Source organism: Aspergillus fumigatus, chromosome 1 (genome assembly GCF_000002655.1).
Source record: "Aspergillus fumigatus Af293 chromosome 1, whole genome shotgun sequence".
NCBI classification, from domain to species: domain Eukaryota; kingdom Fungi; phylum Ascomycota; class Eurotiomycetes; order Eurotiales; family Aspergillaceae; genus Aspergillus; species Aspergillus fumigatus.
The window spans coordinates 2,248,671-2,264,602 of NC_007194.1; the positions used below are offsets into that span (position 1 = coordinate 2,248,671).

General features: G+C 43.1%; 4 protein-coding genes across 4 annotated transcripts; 2 read left to right on the top strand and 2 right to left on the bottom strand.

Moving 5' to 3' along the window:
* Nucleotides 1-3,156: 3,156 nt before the first annotated feature.
* Nucleotides 3,157-4,380, top strand: AFUA_1G08760 (porphobilinogen synthase HEM2; the record flags this gene model as incomplete). The annotated part of the gene is made up of 2 exons (XM_747149.1): nucleotides 3,157-3,375; nucleotides 3,478-4,380. The coding sequence occupies 2 exons, from the start codon at nucleotides 3,157-3,159 to the stop codon at nucleotides 4,378-4,380; spliced, it is 1,122 nt and encodes a 373-aa protein (XP_752242.1).
* An 8-nt stretch (nucleotides 4,381-4,388) lies between these two features.
* On the bottom strand, nucleotides 4,389-8,174 carry AFUA_1G08767 (uncharacterized protein). The gene is made up of 4 exons (XM_077803869.1): nucleotides 7,361-8,174; nucleotides 6,284-7,304; nucleotides 4,703-6,200; nucleotides 4,389-4,644 (listed from the first exon to the last, which is right to left on the bottom strand). Exons 2-3 carry the CDS (start codon nucleotides 7,152-7,154, stop codon nucleotides 4,987-4,989), a joined length of 2,085 nt encoding a protein of 694 aa, XP_077660040.1. The 5' UTR covers nucleotides 7,155-7,304; nucleotides 7,361-8,174; the 3' UTR covers nucleotides 4,389-4,644; nucleotides 4,703-4,986.
* Nucleotides 8,175-9,452: 1,278 nt separating this feature from the next.
* AFUA_1G08780 (uncharacterized protein) lies at nucleotides 9,453-10,970 on the bottom strand (the record flags this gene model as incomplete). The annotated part of the gene is made up of 1 exon (XM_077803870.1): nucleotides 9,453-10,970. The coding sequence occupies one exon, from the start codon at nucleotides 10,968-10,970 to the stop codon at nucleotides 9,453-9,455; it is 1,518 nt and encodes a 505-aa protein (XP_077660041.1).
* A 119-nt stretch (nucleotides 10,971-11,089) lies between these two features.
* Nucleotides 11,090-15,927, top strand: AFUA_1G08790 (exportin CRM1). Its single transcript, XM_077803871.1, has 12 exons — nucleotides 11,090-11,519; nucleotides 11,607-11,636; nucleotides 11,696-11,768; nucleotides 11,835-11,906; nucleotides 11,961-12,673; nucleotides 12,735-13,506; nucleotides 13,557-14,027; nucleotides 14,110-14,339; nucleotides 14,405-14,783; nucleotides 14,834-15,005; nucleotides 15,059-15,609; nucleotides 15,665-15,927. Exons 1-11 carry the CDS (start codon nucleotides 11,454-11,456, stop codon nucleotides 15,297-15,299), a joined length of 3,219 nt encoding a protein of 1,072 aa, XP_077660042.1. The 5' UTR covers nucleotides 11,090-11,453; the 3' UTR covers nucleotides 15,300-15,609; nucleotides 15,665-15,927.
* The last annotated feature ends 5 nt before the right edge of the window (nucleotides 15,928-15,932 follow it).

The window sequence follows — 15,932 nt, forward strand, 5'->3', positions numbered from 1 at the left end:
ATAAAAAAGAAATAGAATATTATTAAGAGGCTAAAATCAATAAGAAAAGGGGGGGACTATTAATATTTATATTACTAAGAAAATAATACTAACATAATCCACGGCCAAGCAGCAAATACAACTGAAGTGCAAATTTTCCCCGCAACCACCAAAATATTCAACTCGACCATTTTCAACGCGCCATTTTCTTTACTTTTATATATAAATATGCCTCTATCTAAAGAAGCCTATATACAGATAGCTATTACTGCATAGAAATAGCAAAAAGTTAAGTTAAAACTAAAGGCTACCTAGATATTTAGTATCCCTAAATCCTCCCTTTATAAGTAGCTATCTAGAGTCAAACCACAAACAGAAATATATGCAAATAGCCATAAATTAATAGCTACTAAAGAAGAGACTCTTATTAAGCAACTATTAGATATAGATAAGTAAGGCTTCTTAATTTAGCTAGAATTCCTGCGTGGAATAGCACAGATTTTACTCTATAAATATATATAAGATTTAATAGCAGTCCTTAGAGTAAACTAGGCTTATTTCTTTATAAAATATTACTCTAAACTATATATAAGATATAATTAAAGGATTACATACCAGAGGGCAAAATAGGAGGATCCTAAGGTTATTAGATAGTGGTTTAAGACTATATATAAAGCTATTTAAGAACATAGTATATATAAAGATAATATCTAGAACTTTAACAAAACTAGCTTTATAATGGGACTCTATATAATATCTAAGGTTATTACTATAGTAGAACATAGTAAGAGACCTTATATAGTTATCTAAGGGAACTATAAATAGATTACAATCATTAAATATATTAGTTCTAAAGGGACTTCTATACTGCTAGTAGTTATCTTAAAGGGAAAAGAATACTAGGCTGCTTAGTATTAAGAATCTAAGTTTCTTCAAGACTAGTTAATTACAACTAATTAGAATGGCTAGACAATAGATAAGATTAGCCTCTACTAGTTAAAAGTTATGTTTAAGCCTTATTTTAGGTAATTTTTAACTAGTGCAAAGTGGTTGCTTATCCTTAATAGCTATTCTAGCTATTTAATACTAGAATTTAATACATTCTGTAAGGAGAATGTAATTATCTATCTCTATATACCACTATATACTTCTTATCTTCTCTAACCTCTAGATATTAGGGTTTTCAGGCTGCTTAAACACTTATACAGAAAACTAGTAGAAGGAATAATAGTTACTAGAAATAACTACATTAATAAGAAAGATTTTCTATATCTATATCTACTAGCATAAGATAAGGTGTTTAACTAAGTAAATATATATAATAGCTTTACAGGAGCTAGTCTAAAGCTATTAAATAAAAAGCAGGTCCTTAGAAAGATTACTTTTTAACTTTATATACTAATACTACTACTTACTAAAGGCTCTATCTCTTCTACCTTTCAGACTCCTTAGAATCCTTACTAGCTTAATTATAAGGTCTACACTATACAGAGAAGCATCTAAAAATAGAAGCTATCTAGTAGTCTAATAGCTTATATTTAGCATCTAGAAAAGGCCGCATAGATAGTAATAAATATAAATCTTCTTCTCTAAGAAGAAATTAAGGTCCTACATGCTGAAAATGAGTAGAAGGTAAAGAAAAGGGTAAGAAGGCGTGCTATAGTAGGGAATAATGTCCTTTTATCTATATAAGAAGGCTAAAATCACATTTAGTAGCTTGATATAGAGGTTAATAGCTAGATTAATAAGCCTACACCTATATCTTATCAGCGCGCTCTACTAACCTGTAGTAGATGTTAGATTATTAGATATACTAGAAGAAGTTGCCCTAATAAATAGCTATCTATTCAACTAGTAGATAGTCTAATTAATAACACTAGTGGTTGAAAAACTTTAATAATAGGATGATTTGCGGCAAAAATTCGCACTTTAGTTATATTCACTGCTCAGCCGTGGATTATGTTACTAGACCCTTAATATCTATTAATTTTAATTACTTAGTAAGGCTTTATTACTATACTTATTAATTATTTACTCCTAATCTATTATAAAGACTAAATATAATAATATATTAATAAGATAATACTATAATATTATAATAGCTAGTAAAATCTAATTAATTATTAGTACTATACTAAACAGAGCTTATTAAGAAGATAATAATTTTATTAAAAATTAACTTAGTATATTCTAGTATCTTTTTAATACCTCTTAAGTACTAATATAAAGTCCTTTATTAATTATAATTAATAGTAAGAGCTGCTAGTATTAATCTTTAATATCTATTTTAGAATTTATATAATTTAGGATAAACCTCTCTAAAGGGGGGGTAGTTATTATATACTTAGAAGTTAGAATTATATAAACCTAGTAAGCCCCTAGTAGTAAGCCCCCTCCTACCTATATAATTATATCCCTAATTCTAAATATACCTAGTAGAAATAGGAGTTCTAAATAGCTTAGGGAAGACTAAGTAGTTTATTCTAATTATTAAAGTATATATATTTTTACTAGTATATTTATATATCTCTAAAACCTAGTATTCTTATTGATAACCACAGCCTAGTCACTGTCATTTCACTGGCTAGGACCCCCTAGGCTGATTACCTCTAATCACCTTACACCTAAATTCATAACAGTAACTATTCTTAGGCATAGTAAGTAATAGATGTAATAAAAATAGTGAGTTTAGATAGTATTAAAGTGTAGAATATAGATAAAAGATTTTTCCTTTAAGATCTTAGATATATTTCTATATATAAATTACTAGGGGGGCTGCGTCAGCAGGATACAGCTAAGCTTACTAGCGCAGGTCAACACTTTTGGTGCACGCCTCCATACACCATGAGATCAAAATTTCAAATGGAGGGGTTGGACTTGGGGGTGGCAGCTGATTCAGGAATTACATTACCCCAGTATCCTAATTAATTTACCTGATAATCACCAATGATTCTGATGGTTGTAGTAATACTAGTTATTTCAATTCACTATACTCTGTACTGGTATAGTAGTTTATAATTCATAATACATAGAGCGCACTTGCATAACCAAATGTCATTGGGCAGAATATGATGGGTGCCAAGGGGCAGGGACTGATGGGAGGAATATCCGTACTCCATAGTAGCACAACCACTTCTCAAAAAGTGCTCAACTCCCCATAAATCCCTCATCTACACAATGTCTTTCTCAAATCTTGTGTCGGATCTTGCCTTTAGGGATGCTTATGATGATCGCAGCTCTCAAATATCCCATTCACGGTCTCAGGCCACCGCTCGGTCATACACAAGCACAGCTGCTACAAGTGTCAGTATTTCTGGAGACATTTCAAGCCAGCTGCATGCCGGATATAGCCATCCTTTGACGAGATCATGGCAAGCTGAAAGACAATTGACCAAGGTTCGTGGCGTCAGAGTCGTCAGTCAAATTATCCACGCTTTGAAGACTACCACATAGATCTGAAGCTTCCTGTGATTGGGCTCTTTTCTGATTTCAATGCAGGAAATGCTCATCTACCCATTATTCATCACCGACAATCCCGATGAAGAGACACCAATACCATCACTGCCTAACCAGCATCGCCGAGGTTTGAACCGCCTTGTTCCTTTCCTCAGGCCACTTGTTCAAAAGGGACTGCGGTCGGTTATTTTGTTTGGGGTTCCACTACACCCGACCGCAAAGGATGCCCTGGGTACTGCTGCGGATGATCCTTCGGGCCCGGTTATTCAGGCTATCCGTCTTCTCAGGTCACGCTTCCCTAATCTCTATATTGTGACTGACGTTTGTCTCTGCGAATACACATCTCATGGTCACTGCGGCATACTACGAGAGGATGGGACACTGGATAACGCCCAGTCTGTTGATCGAATTTCAGATGTCGCTCTTGCCTACGCTACTGCTGGTGCGCACTGTGTCGCTCCATCCGACATGAATGATGGGAGAGTTCGCGCTATCAAACTAAAGTTGATTGAAGCAGGCTTAGCCCATCGCGTTCTCTTGATGTCCTACAGCGCAAAGTTCAGTGGTTGTCTCTATGGACCATTCCGTGACGCAGCCGGTTCTTGCCCCTCTTTCGGTGACCGCAGATGTTATCAGCTGCCGCCGGGAGGCCGTGGACTCGCCCGGCGAGCAATTCAGCGAGATGTGGGTGAAGGTGCAGACATCATAATGGTGAAGCCTGCAAGTAGTTATCTGGATATCATCAGGGATGCAAAGGAACTTGCAAAGGATATGCCAATTGCAGCGTACCAGGTCAGTGGTGAGTATGCTATGATCCATGCCGCTGCCAAGGCTGGGGTGTTTGATTTGAAATCGATGGTGTTTGAAAGTACAGAAGGGATTCTCAGAGCCGGCGCTGGAATCATTGTGAGTTATTTTGTACCGGAATTCTTGGACTGGCTTTAGTCAATTACTCATGATCTCTGTTCTCACGTCTCCCGTCTGCCATTGTCATGTTTGTGGATACTCAAAATCACATCGAGTCAATTGAGAGAAATCGTCAGGATCATGATTGATATAAATCAGACTGTAAGGACCGTTTCGAATGTAGCAATAAGTACTTCGTGCCTTCCCTCTTGCTCCTCTTTTCTCCAACGTCATCTTGGCAGGAAAAGAACTGACATGAGGACCAGTTGTATTAAAACATTCTATCACTTGACGGAGAGGCCGCTTCGCTCTTGGTTAGCAGATTAGCAGAGTATCAATCATCATCTTAAAGGGCACCAACCTTTGTCCTCCCCAACCAATTTATATTATTGTAATGCATGGCTCCGTTGCCGACTAGACGAAGGTGGATAAGGCATGAAGAGAGACGCGGGATATACAAGAGAAGACCGCCGTGCAAATATTGGTGAGGAGTCAACACACTAGCAATGTGAGAACCCGCCGATGTTGCAGACGCTACATATGTGCATATCACCAGACATTTGAAGACCCGGCCATGACTCGAGAAACGTAGATGTACTGTTTGGCACCCTTAACCTTGACGACATATCCTGGTTGTTTGAACCATCACATGTAGCTTGGCTTTAGACCCTGAAAACCATAGGCTACAATGTCACTTTTGACTACCTCGCCCGGAGCCACATAGGCACCACGCCGAAGACGGACACCGGGATATATAGTGCAACCAGCGCCGACGTAACAGTCCTCCTCAATCGTGACGGGACGGCCTTGGTAGCGGCTTTGAGAGCCCTTCCGTTCTTGCATGTTTGCATGGGCCATAGAACTGAGAATAGTGACTCGAGGACCTATCCATGTATGAGCACCGATAGTGATAGGACAGTCATCCACGAAGAGACAATTCTCTGATATCATAACGTCCTCACCAATGTGAATGTTGAACCCATAGTGGCATTGAAAAGGTGACTCAACAACAGCGCCTTGCCCAATAGATCCGGCGGGTCTTAGTGGTCCCACGCTCGATGGAGAACCAACAACCGAACCAGGAGGAATCAGAACCTCCTTCAGCAGGCGATTCTGTTCCTTCGCACTCAAGCCCGAAACAGGATTACAAGCATTGTTGAACCGCCAGATGGCTGCTTTGCATCGCTCGCGCTCCTCCACAAGGTGAATATCGAAAGGGCGATAAAGCTCGCCGCGAATCATCTTGTCCTTCTCCGATTCTTCACTTACGGTGCGATTGGACAGCTGATGCTCAATGCTAAGAGCCATTCGAGCCTGTGCCTGGGGGCTGTTCATGTCCACGGTGCCAGTATGTGCCGGCCGCTGATCAATGCCACTCTGAAAGATGGACATCCCCGGTTTTTGATGTGATCCGTGCGATATGTCTCTTATCGACGGAACGATCTGATACTCGCCTTTCGCGTGTCCCTCGCGCGATAGTTCATGTATTGATGGGACCTCTCTATAGTCAGACTTGCTCACATGCTCGGGTATAAAGGTAGAATGGCCAGCATTAGGCCAATTTCGTTTAGACCACGGCCCATGAGCCGAATTGGCTCCTGTCGGGCTTGCATTGAACTGCCCAGCGACACGATCGTTCTCATCAGTGACGATTGCCCTCATTTTTCCCGCCTCAAGTTGTTCCGCCAGAGTTTGTCGCTCATGCTGTTGGCTTAGGTCATGCACATACTGCGCCCCTAAATCTGGGTAGCCCTCTTTTGATTGCAACGGAACTGGAGTTTTCGCACTCGAGGGTTTCTGCCACGTGCTTCTGGACGAATAACCTTCACAGAGGAAACCACCTCTGAGACAATTGTTGCCTGTGAAAAATGTTGAGAGACCATGGCAAAAAAGAACGAAAAAAATCCGTCATCTATGAGAGATGTCGCAAGGATTAACTTACACGCAGGATGTTGCTCGTCGCATTTTTTTTTCCTTCTGCGACAAGTCATGCAGCCAGTTTTAGTCCGGTTGCTGAAAACGCGCTTTCTTTTAGGCGCGACTTGTATAGCCGCTTGTGGCTGTTCTTGTGAAAAAGCATGTTGTGGCTCTTTGGTTTGCGCAGATCCCTCTGTCGAGCGATTCGTCGCACTCCAGTTCTTCTGCTGTAAGCTTTGTCCATCATGATCCTGGGACTCGCGCTGAAGTACCTCCACCAACTGAGCATCTGAGGGATCAATCTGCTGTGCGCGCTGTGCCTGTTGTACCAGATGTGAATCATAGTCGTTCAATGAAGCGTTTGCTGAGGCGGATCGTGAATCTTCATTTCTGTCTGATTGAGCGATTGATGGTGATGGATGCTTGAGATCATGAGAGCCAGGAGGTGTTATAGCGAAGTTCACAGCAAGCTGTTGGGTGTGAGACTCCACAGCAGCATCTGACCGTATGGCTGGACTTCGGGAGCCTTTAGAAGATGATGAGAGAAGTTCTTGACGCTCATCAATTTCTGATCTCTTCCTCTTGTTTGCACCTTGTCCTCCTGATAATGAATCGCTATGGGACGTGGAACACTGCGTCGATCGTTCGTCCGGGTCAATTTCGGTGTTTCCATTGTCTCTAGGGCGTTCTTCCGTTCGAGATGGAGCGTCGAGTTCGACTCTGCCTTGATTATTCGGTATATCTTCGTTGCTTGATGAGTCGGCCGCAGTAGGGCCAACGGACGTTGGCGCTGTGATTTCCCTTCCATTTACCGCAGTAAACCGAGGAGGACTTTGGTTCTCCAACTTGGACCTTTTCTCGGGTTCGTGACCATTGGTCGCTGAAGTGGACGCCATCGTTTATTCTCAAAAGACAGGCGAAGCTGTAGTATCAAGATGATGCGCACTCTCGCTCCGCGGACTCTTTCAGTCTGCCTGGCAGAACTATGATGTTTTGACAGAACGGATCTTAACCTGGAGGACTGTTCTTGTTGTCTTATATCTATTCTGCATCGATCAGTGAGGAAGCAGCCCATAATCACAAGAAGGGTGGGGAGACAAACAGCTGAAGTTCACTGCAATAGTTATTCGGATTCGATGCCTTGTCGCTGCACTAAGAGGTCACTTGCGGTATTGAAGATACTAGTTGAATGATCATAATAGGTTAAACAATGTATAAGATAGGAGATTGGATGAGTTGTTGAGTGGTGGGAGGCAATAGAGGAAGAAGGTTGAGATTGCTTGGATTCTTTCAACAACAGCGCGCAATGAATGATGGCCAATATAAAGAAAGAAAGTGTTATTGGTCAGGCATCCGGGAGAGGACAACCGCCCGCATGAAAATCAAAGTATCAATATACGTTTAGGCGAGGAAAACGAGTACGTCTGGGTTGAGAGCTAGAATCCCAGTAGTGAGGGCAGAATGATGCGCAATGAGGGGTCAAATAGGATAAATAATAGTGGTATAGAGCAGCCTGAAGACCAATACCAACCACCCTACAAGATGGCGTAGGTCAAACATGAATCGTTAGGATTGGACGACTATAGTTGAGTGATCTGACACGACCAGTATGCCCAGGAGTGCTCACTAATCTTCACAATGGAGAGATAGCTTTGAGAATTTCAGTGACTGTGGAATAGGGAAGCTCAAAGATACTGATGGAAAGCATAGGGAAAGAGGAATAGAAGAGGAGATGAAGGACTGGGAAGATGTATGTATCTAATGATTAGATGACACAAAGACTATTATAATAGACTAGGTATCATAACAGTAGTATGGAGCAGAGTAGGGTTAAGGGATTACAACTAAACTACAGAGTACAAATTCAGAATGGGTATTGAGCTAGAGAACCGGTTGAGTATCAGATGTTGATCAGACACTCGAGCACTCCGGACATCTCTCTCAATTATGGAGTGGCTAGATAGATCACTTATACACCCCGTACTCCGTAGGCAAATCACCCGTCTAACTCTGTATTTATTTACAGTCATGACTCCTAGACAATACCCCTAAGGAGTACATGGCTGCTTGTATCCACCCTACTTAGCTTAGCTCCCTAACTTCGCTACTTTGACTGCCACTTGAAGCCAAGGCAATATTGGTACCATATGTCCAAGTCTCTGAAGATAGCCACCAAGCAGTCTATAATGTGTGGGAGAAATCAAGTTTCATAGCACAGTGATCATCCTAGACACCTACTCGGTGATGTTTTCCTGCTCAATGGGTGTCATGTAATGTATATTCAATAAGGGCGAAATGATGAGGGTACACATATAAGCGCCCACACATGCATGTTAGTAATTATTATGGGATAAGAGCAATTATTATTTTAATCAGGAACAGTAGTACCCAAAGATAGTAGGGCCCCTCCACAATCCAAGCAAGGTGCCTGTGCATGCTAAATCAACTAGAGAGTATTTCGTTTTCTCTCCGTAGTAGTCTTTGTACTTGGACTATATTATGAATTACTCTTACCTAGCATGAGATCTACGTGCTTATGCATATGAGGTCTAATTGCCATAGTCTTGATTGCTATTGACTTCAGCTGTCCATAAGATACCCACGAGCAATCTACGAGTTCGTGAAGTCTCATGATACTACTGATTGAGTTCGCTGTATGTCTGGCGGCAACCCTTCCTGAGAAAGCTTGGCCAATTGTCAGAAACCAAGGATCCTAGCTGTCTCTTTGTGGTGTTTGGCTGCATCAAATGGGCGAAACCTAGCCCTTTCGCGGCAATTTCAACATTGTAGTTGGTAAGGTAGGTACCTGATCATCTGAACTGTAACTCAAGTATGGTAACAATGAGTGATCATTAAGGAAGGTAGATACTCCGTAGGCGTACCAGAAAACCAACTAACAAGCTTATTAGTAAGCGATTCTGGTAACGTAATCGGTAAGCGAGCGGATCACGCAACCGAGCGGATCACCATACCATAGAATTTGGCCGCGGCCGAAATTGGAGGCTATTTTGAACCCCTAAAACATGATTTTATTACTAAATCTAGTTATTCTTGCGCTGCGGACATTGCAATCGCCTATGGCCTAGAATATGGCAGTCACTGCAGCGTGGGGGTGCCCGTTGAGGGCGTTGTTCTGTATCTACTACCTGCTCTGGAGGGATAGTTGGGATAGCTTCAGCAGCCTGATCCCTGCGTTAAATGATCTCCTGCCCTTCCTGGATAGATAATCCCACTGCAGTTTCTATCTGCCGCCTAGATCGCTTCTGCTTTTGAAGGTGCTTTTCATGTGCAGCACGTAGATCATGATTTTCCTTTGCAAGAAGGGCAGCGTTATTCATTGCCATCTCACACCCCTTAATAATCTGACCTAGCACAGCCTTTGTAGGGGTAGGAGGGCTGTATGTACGCTCCCTAAGTAGCTTCTTAAGTGTAGTTTCCTGCTTCTTCAGCTGCTTGAGATTGTAAGGTGTTTTTAGGACAGAATTAGTTGATCGGCTGCCTGGTGGTGTAGGTGTTCTAAGCTGGATATTAAGCTGACTGAGCACCCGATCTGGATTCAGTGGTATTAATCCAGTTGCTGAAAAGCCACTTTTAATATTATCTGCTGAAAAGATTGCCGTACGAGCTTGTGGATAGGCCTCAAGGAAATCAAACTTGTCAATATGGTTGAAACCAAGCCGCATCTTATCCTCAATCAAGCGGCCATACGCACGCTTAAGAGGAGAGAAACAGCCAACATCTAGAGGCTGGAGGAGATGTGATGAATGTGCAGGCATGCAGATTGGAATGATATCATTCTCAGTGCAGATTTGATCAAACTGTGGTGTTAGATGGCTCCCATGGCCATCAAGAATTAATAGTCGATATCTACCAGTTGTACGACTGGTAGTAGCAGGAATAAAGACTTTTTGAAGCCATCGTAATCCAATCTGATCAGTCGTCCATCCATTCTCACTGACCTCGATCCGCCAGTCTGCTGGTAAGGCTGTATCTTGATACCAGCCCTCAATAAGGACCTTTCCCTTGAAGATAATGCATGGTGGAAGCACCCAGCCAGTAGAGTTAATACACTCTATAGAGGTAACCCATTCGCGGTTCCCTGGCTGGATAAGGAAGGGCCGACTAAGCATCTCAGCTCTTGTAACTACCTTAGCAGTAGCTACTAAGCCCATTGCAAAGCCAGTTTCATTAAAGTTGTAGATATCTTCCAGTGTAATCCCATGCTGCATTATTGTGATCTGGACACGATTGAACCATTCCAGGATAATCTTTGGGTCTTCACATTTAGCACGCTGGTGGTTATAGCGCCTAGAGAATCGGGTTTTGATCTCATCATGCCGATTAATGAAGTTATATACCCATTTCTCTCCAACAGTCTGGGTAGGAGTTAAACCACGCTGCGCAAGCAGGATATTCGCCATTTCTCGTACATGGGACGGTCGGGGAGCCGCTCCACGTTGATCCATAGATAGAATCCATCTAATAAGTGAATCCTCTTCATTCTGAGTCATTTTATGGCCATTTGCGCGTAATTCAGCTCGAAAAGTATGCCCCTTTAGGCGCCGCTGGAGGGTAGTATAAGGCACATTATAGACACGCGCAGCTTCACGAATATTGAGAATTTCCTTATTTTTCAAAGCTGATACTGCAAGTAGGACCCTTCCCTCCTGCTCAACTGAATTTTTTGAGTTTATACGCGCTTTTGGTGGCATAGTGGCTGGCTGAGCACTGCAGCTTTTGAAATAGAAGTCAAAACACGTTTGGTGATCCGCTCGGTTGCGTGATCCGCTCGCTTACCGATTACGTTAGTTAGTTCATGCATCACACCAACCTGACATTGACATTCGCAACAAGAGTAGTCTCTCTTCACCGCCAATAATTGACACTCGTATGCTTTCATCTATACCTACAATACATCAAGCATCAAGCCCCGCTGAACTTATCTGTTTCTGGGATCCCTGTCAACTCATTCTTTGCAACCAGGAGCTTTTCTTGAAGTCTCTAACCTATTGCCAACCCCTCCAAAAGAGCCTCAACCCCGCCAAACCTTTGTTCGCCTGATCAACCTCCCGAAAACCTGTACTAATCAGCGCCTATCACTGTCCAGCAAGGCTTCTCGGTGCATAGTACGTGTCTAGTACCTGTATCAGAGGTGAAGCTGTAGAACGGACAGGGTTGTCAGTCCTTGAGACAGGATGTCTGTTTCTATACAAGAATTGGACAACACTGTCCGGGCCTTCTATGAGGGCAAAGGGGATTTGGTGAGACACCATAATGATTCCGCCAATATGTACGATTTTTCTTTTAAAGCTTGGGTTGCTAACTTCACAATGCGACTCTCCGTTCAGCAAAAGCAAGCCCAGCAGACTCTAACAGAAGTGAGTATTTCTAAACCCCAGCACTCAATGCAGGGTCACTGACTCGCTTCGACAACCAGTTTAAACAAAACCCGGACGCTTGGTTGATCGTGGGTAATATACTCCAAGAATCGTCGTATTTGCAAACAAAGTGTAAGGAAACATCTCGCGTGTTCTCCTATGTGTTTCACTCGATACATCCCATGCTGACCATGTTAGACCTCGCGCTGCAGGTTCTTGACGATGTGATTATGACCAGATGGAAAGTTCTACCAAGAGAGCAATGCCTCGGTAAGCAGCAGGAGTCGCGTGTTCTTCTGTCAGCTCATGACTAAGACCACTTAGGCATACGAAATTTCATCGTCAACTTCATTATCGAAAACTCCAAGTCAGAAGAGAAGCTCAGGAGTGAACGCGCGTTTTTGAATAAGCTCAACCTGGTCCTCGTTTCTATCCTGAAGCAAGAGTGGCCTCATAATTGGCCTACTTTCATCAATGAAATAATCTCGTCTTGTCATACGAGTCTCTCTATCTGCGAAAACAACATGGCCATCCTTCGCTTGTTATCAGAGGAAGTATTTGACTTTTCGCAGGATCAGATGACTTCTATCAAGGCCAGAAATCTCAAGACTTCCATGACTCAGGAATTCTCATCCATCTTCCAGCTGTGCTCCGAAGTTTTGAATACAGCAAACCAGCCGAGTCTAATCAAAGCCACATTAGAGACTCTCCTTCGGTTCCTCAATTGGATACCCCTGGGATACATATTTGAGACCCCCATCATCAACACCCTCTTAACTCGTTTCCTGGACGTTCCGGATTTTCGGAATGTGACATTGAAGTGTCTCACCGAGATTGGAGGATTGCAAATCGGCAACCCTTACAATTACGATGAAAGATTGGTTCAAATGTTCACTGAGACATTGACCATAGTCTCGAAAACCATTCCACTCTCCATGGATTTAAAGCAGACATATGCCAAAAGCAATTCGAGGGATCAGGAGTTTGTCCTCAACTTAGCACTGTTCCTCTCCAGCTTTTTCAGTGCTCATCTAACTGTGAGTGTTACAAAATAGTCACTTGAGTGGATGTTGACAGAAATACTAACCCTGTGCCCAGCTCATTGAGAAGTTACCGAATCGTGACTATCTCACACACGCCCATTTTTACCTTATTCGTATTAGTCAGATCGACGACAGAGAGGTCTTCAAAATTTGTCTGGAGTACTGGACAAGACTAGTGCAGGAGTTGTACGAGGAGATGCAACAACTCCCAATCACAGATATCAACCCCTTGGTTAGCATGGGTGTTAGTGGGTTGTCAAACGGAGGGGCACCACATCCTAGCACTCTTGCCAATTATCCCCTTCGCAAGCATAAGTACGAGGAAGTCTTGTCGAACCTTCGCACTGTGATGATCGAGAAAATGGTCAGGCCAGAAGAAGTCTTGATTGTCGAAAACGACGAGGGCGAAATTGTTCGCGAATTCGTCAAAGAAAGCGACACGATTCAGCTCTATAAGACAATACGGGAGTGTTTGGTTTATCTGACACATCTTGACGTCGTCGACACAGAAAATATCATGATCGAGAAGTTGGCTAAACAGGTGGACGGGTCTGAGTGGTCATGGGCTAATTGCAATACTTTATGTTGGGCAATTGGGTCAATCTCGGGGGCCATGAATGAGGAGACTGAAAAGCGCTTCCTTGTCACTGTGATCAAGGACCTTCTGGGTCTCACAGAAATGAAGCGAGGAAAAGACAACAAAGCGGTCGTCGCCAGTAACATTATGTATATTGTAGGGCAGTATCCGCGATTCTTGAAGGCCCATTGGAAATTCCTGAAGACGGTTGTCAACAAATTGTTTGAATTTATGCACGAAACACATGAAGGTCAGTTACGCATGCTGATTTACAGTGCGTCTCTTTCTGACACACACTAGGTGTCCAAGACATGGCGTGCGATACATTTATCAAGATCGCAAACAAGTGCAGACGCCATTTTGTCGCCCTTCAGCCTGGGGAGAACGAGCCATTCATTGAGGAAATTGTTCGGAACATGAGAAAGATCACCTGTGACCTTTCACCACAACAAGTTCACACTTTCTACGAAGCGTGCGGATATATGATTTCTGCCCAAGGCCAAAAAAGCCTCCAGGATCGTTTGATCGAGAACTTGATGTCCCTTCCTAACTCGGCGTGGGATGCTATTATAGCCCAGGCGAATCAAGACCCGTCCATACTCCAGGATGGAGAAACGATAAAGATCATCGGCAACATTATGAAGACGAATGTTGCAGCATGTTCCTCGATTGGCACATACTTTTATTCCCAGATTGGCCGCATCTACCATGATATGCTGAACATGTATCGGGCTTCTAGTCAACTCATTAACGATGCTGTTGCGCACGATGGTAAATAAGCTTGTGGTTTTTTTTTTTTTTTTTTTTTTTTTTTTTTTTTTTTTTTGTGCCTTCATTGTCTAACGTCGAACAGGCAACATCGCCACCAAGACCCCGAAAGTCCGAGGACTTCGTACCATCAAGAAGGAGATTCTTAAGCTGATCGATACCTATGTGCAGAAAGCTGATGATCTGGAGATGGTCAACGCAAACATGGTTCCACCTCTCCTGGAGGCCGTTCTGGTGGATTATAACCGAAATGTTCCCGACGCACGGGAAGCAGAGGTGCTGAACGTCATGACCACAATCGTTCATAAATTACATGTATGTAACATTCCCAGGCAAGCATGGCTTTTGAGAATGCTATCGAAGCTGACTTACTTCACCAGAGCCTTATGGAAGACAAGGTTCCTTTAATCATGGAGAGTGTGTTCGAATGCACCCTCGAGATGATCAACAAAGACTTCCATGAGTATCCAGAGCACCGTGTGCAGTTCTTTAAATTGCTCCAAGCGATCAATCTATACTGTTTTCCGGCGTTACTCAAACTTGATGCCACACAATTCAAGTTTGTGATCGACTCTTGCATGTGGGCCAGTAAACATGACAACCGCGAAGTGGAAAATACTGGCCTTACAATGTGCCTCGAACTGATGAACAATATGGCCGAGACCGATACGCAAACATCGAGCATTTTCTTTCGCCAATTTTTCATCCCTATCCTCCAAGACGTCTTCTTTGTTCTTACCGACAGCGATCACAAAGCAGGTTCGTACACATCCATGGTACTAGAGGAGCTCACACTTACCTTTTGGCAGGGTTCAAATCTCAAGCAATGCTACTGTCCCGTATGTTCTACTTCATCGAATCCGGGAAGGTCCAAGAACCCATCTATTCCCCCGAACAAGCGCCGCTCGGGACATCCAACAAAGACTTCTTGCAAGAATACGTTGCCAACCTCTTACAAAATGCTTTCAAGAATCTTCAGGAGTAAGTTGGCTGCTAGCCCAGTCTCGATTGAAAGAGTGCTAATTCTGTCTCAGGATACAAATCAAGCAGTTTGTAGTTGGCTTGTTTACCTTCAATGATGACTTCAACAAGTTCAAGACCCATTTGCGGGATTTCTTGATTTCTTTGAAAGAATTCGCAGGTGATAATGCAGAACTTTATGCAGAGGAAAGAGAGCAGGCTCTGCGGGATGCGCAGGCAGCAGAACGAGACCGGGCAATGAGAGTTGGAGGACTTTTAAAGCCGTCTGAAATGGATCAGGAGGATGAGCTCTGACTCGACTTGGAACTCCGCAGTGAATTACCAGTGAGCTCGTTAGATAGAGCTACAAAAGACTTAGCGGAGTTGGTGACTCCAGAAGACGGTCTTAACGGTTGGTCCCTTTATGGCTTTCAAGCTTAATGCTGCTCGTTCTACTACGTGTTTCGGCATGCTACGTGACAGACCGGGCTTGCTCCCTTTGCCACCTTGCCTACCCTTTATTTGGATCCGATATGGACGTGATTTTGGATCTCTCTCTGCACACTGACGTGTCTCTTTGTATTTCGCTCCTCTTGCCCGACGCACATCTGTGGACTGTGCTTTAGTGAGAAGAAGTCGCCAGTTGAGGGCGTAGTGCTTCTACTGATTTGTTCAACCAGGTATATCTCCTTCTTCAACCTACACTACCTAGCCCGATGAGGATAGCTGGGGAAGGGGCCGGCCGATTGGGATGCTTCTGGTAACCTGCGCATGAAGTGGAATTTTTCGTCCTGGGCTCACTCTTTTGTTGGTTTGGCGATCATTATGCTTCATACGGCGCAAGCTCTGTAGTAGATCTGAGCGCAACCGTGAAGTTGTCTGAATTAAATCGACCTTGTAGAAAGGTAGATACATACAAATATGAATACTGTATACCTTTGGTACTGG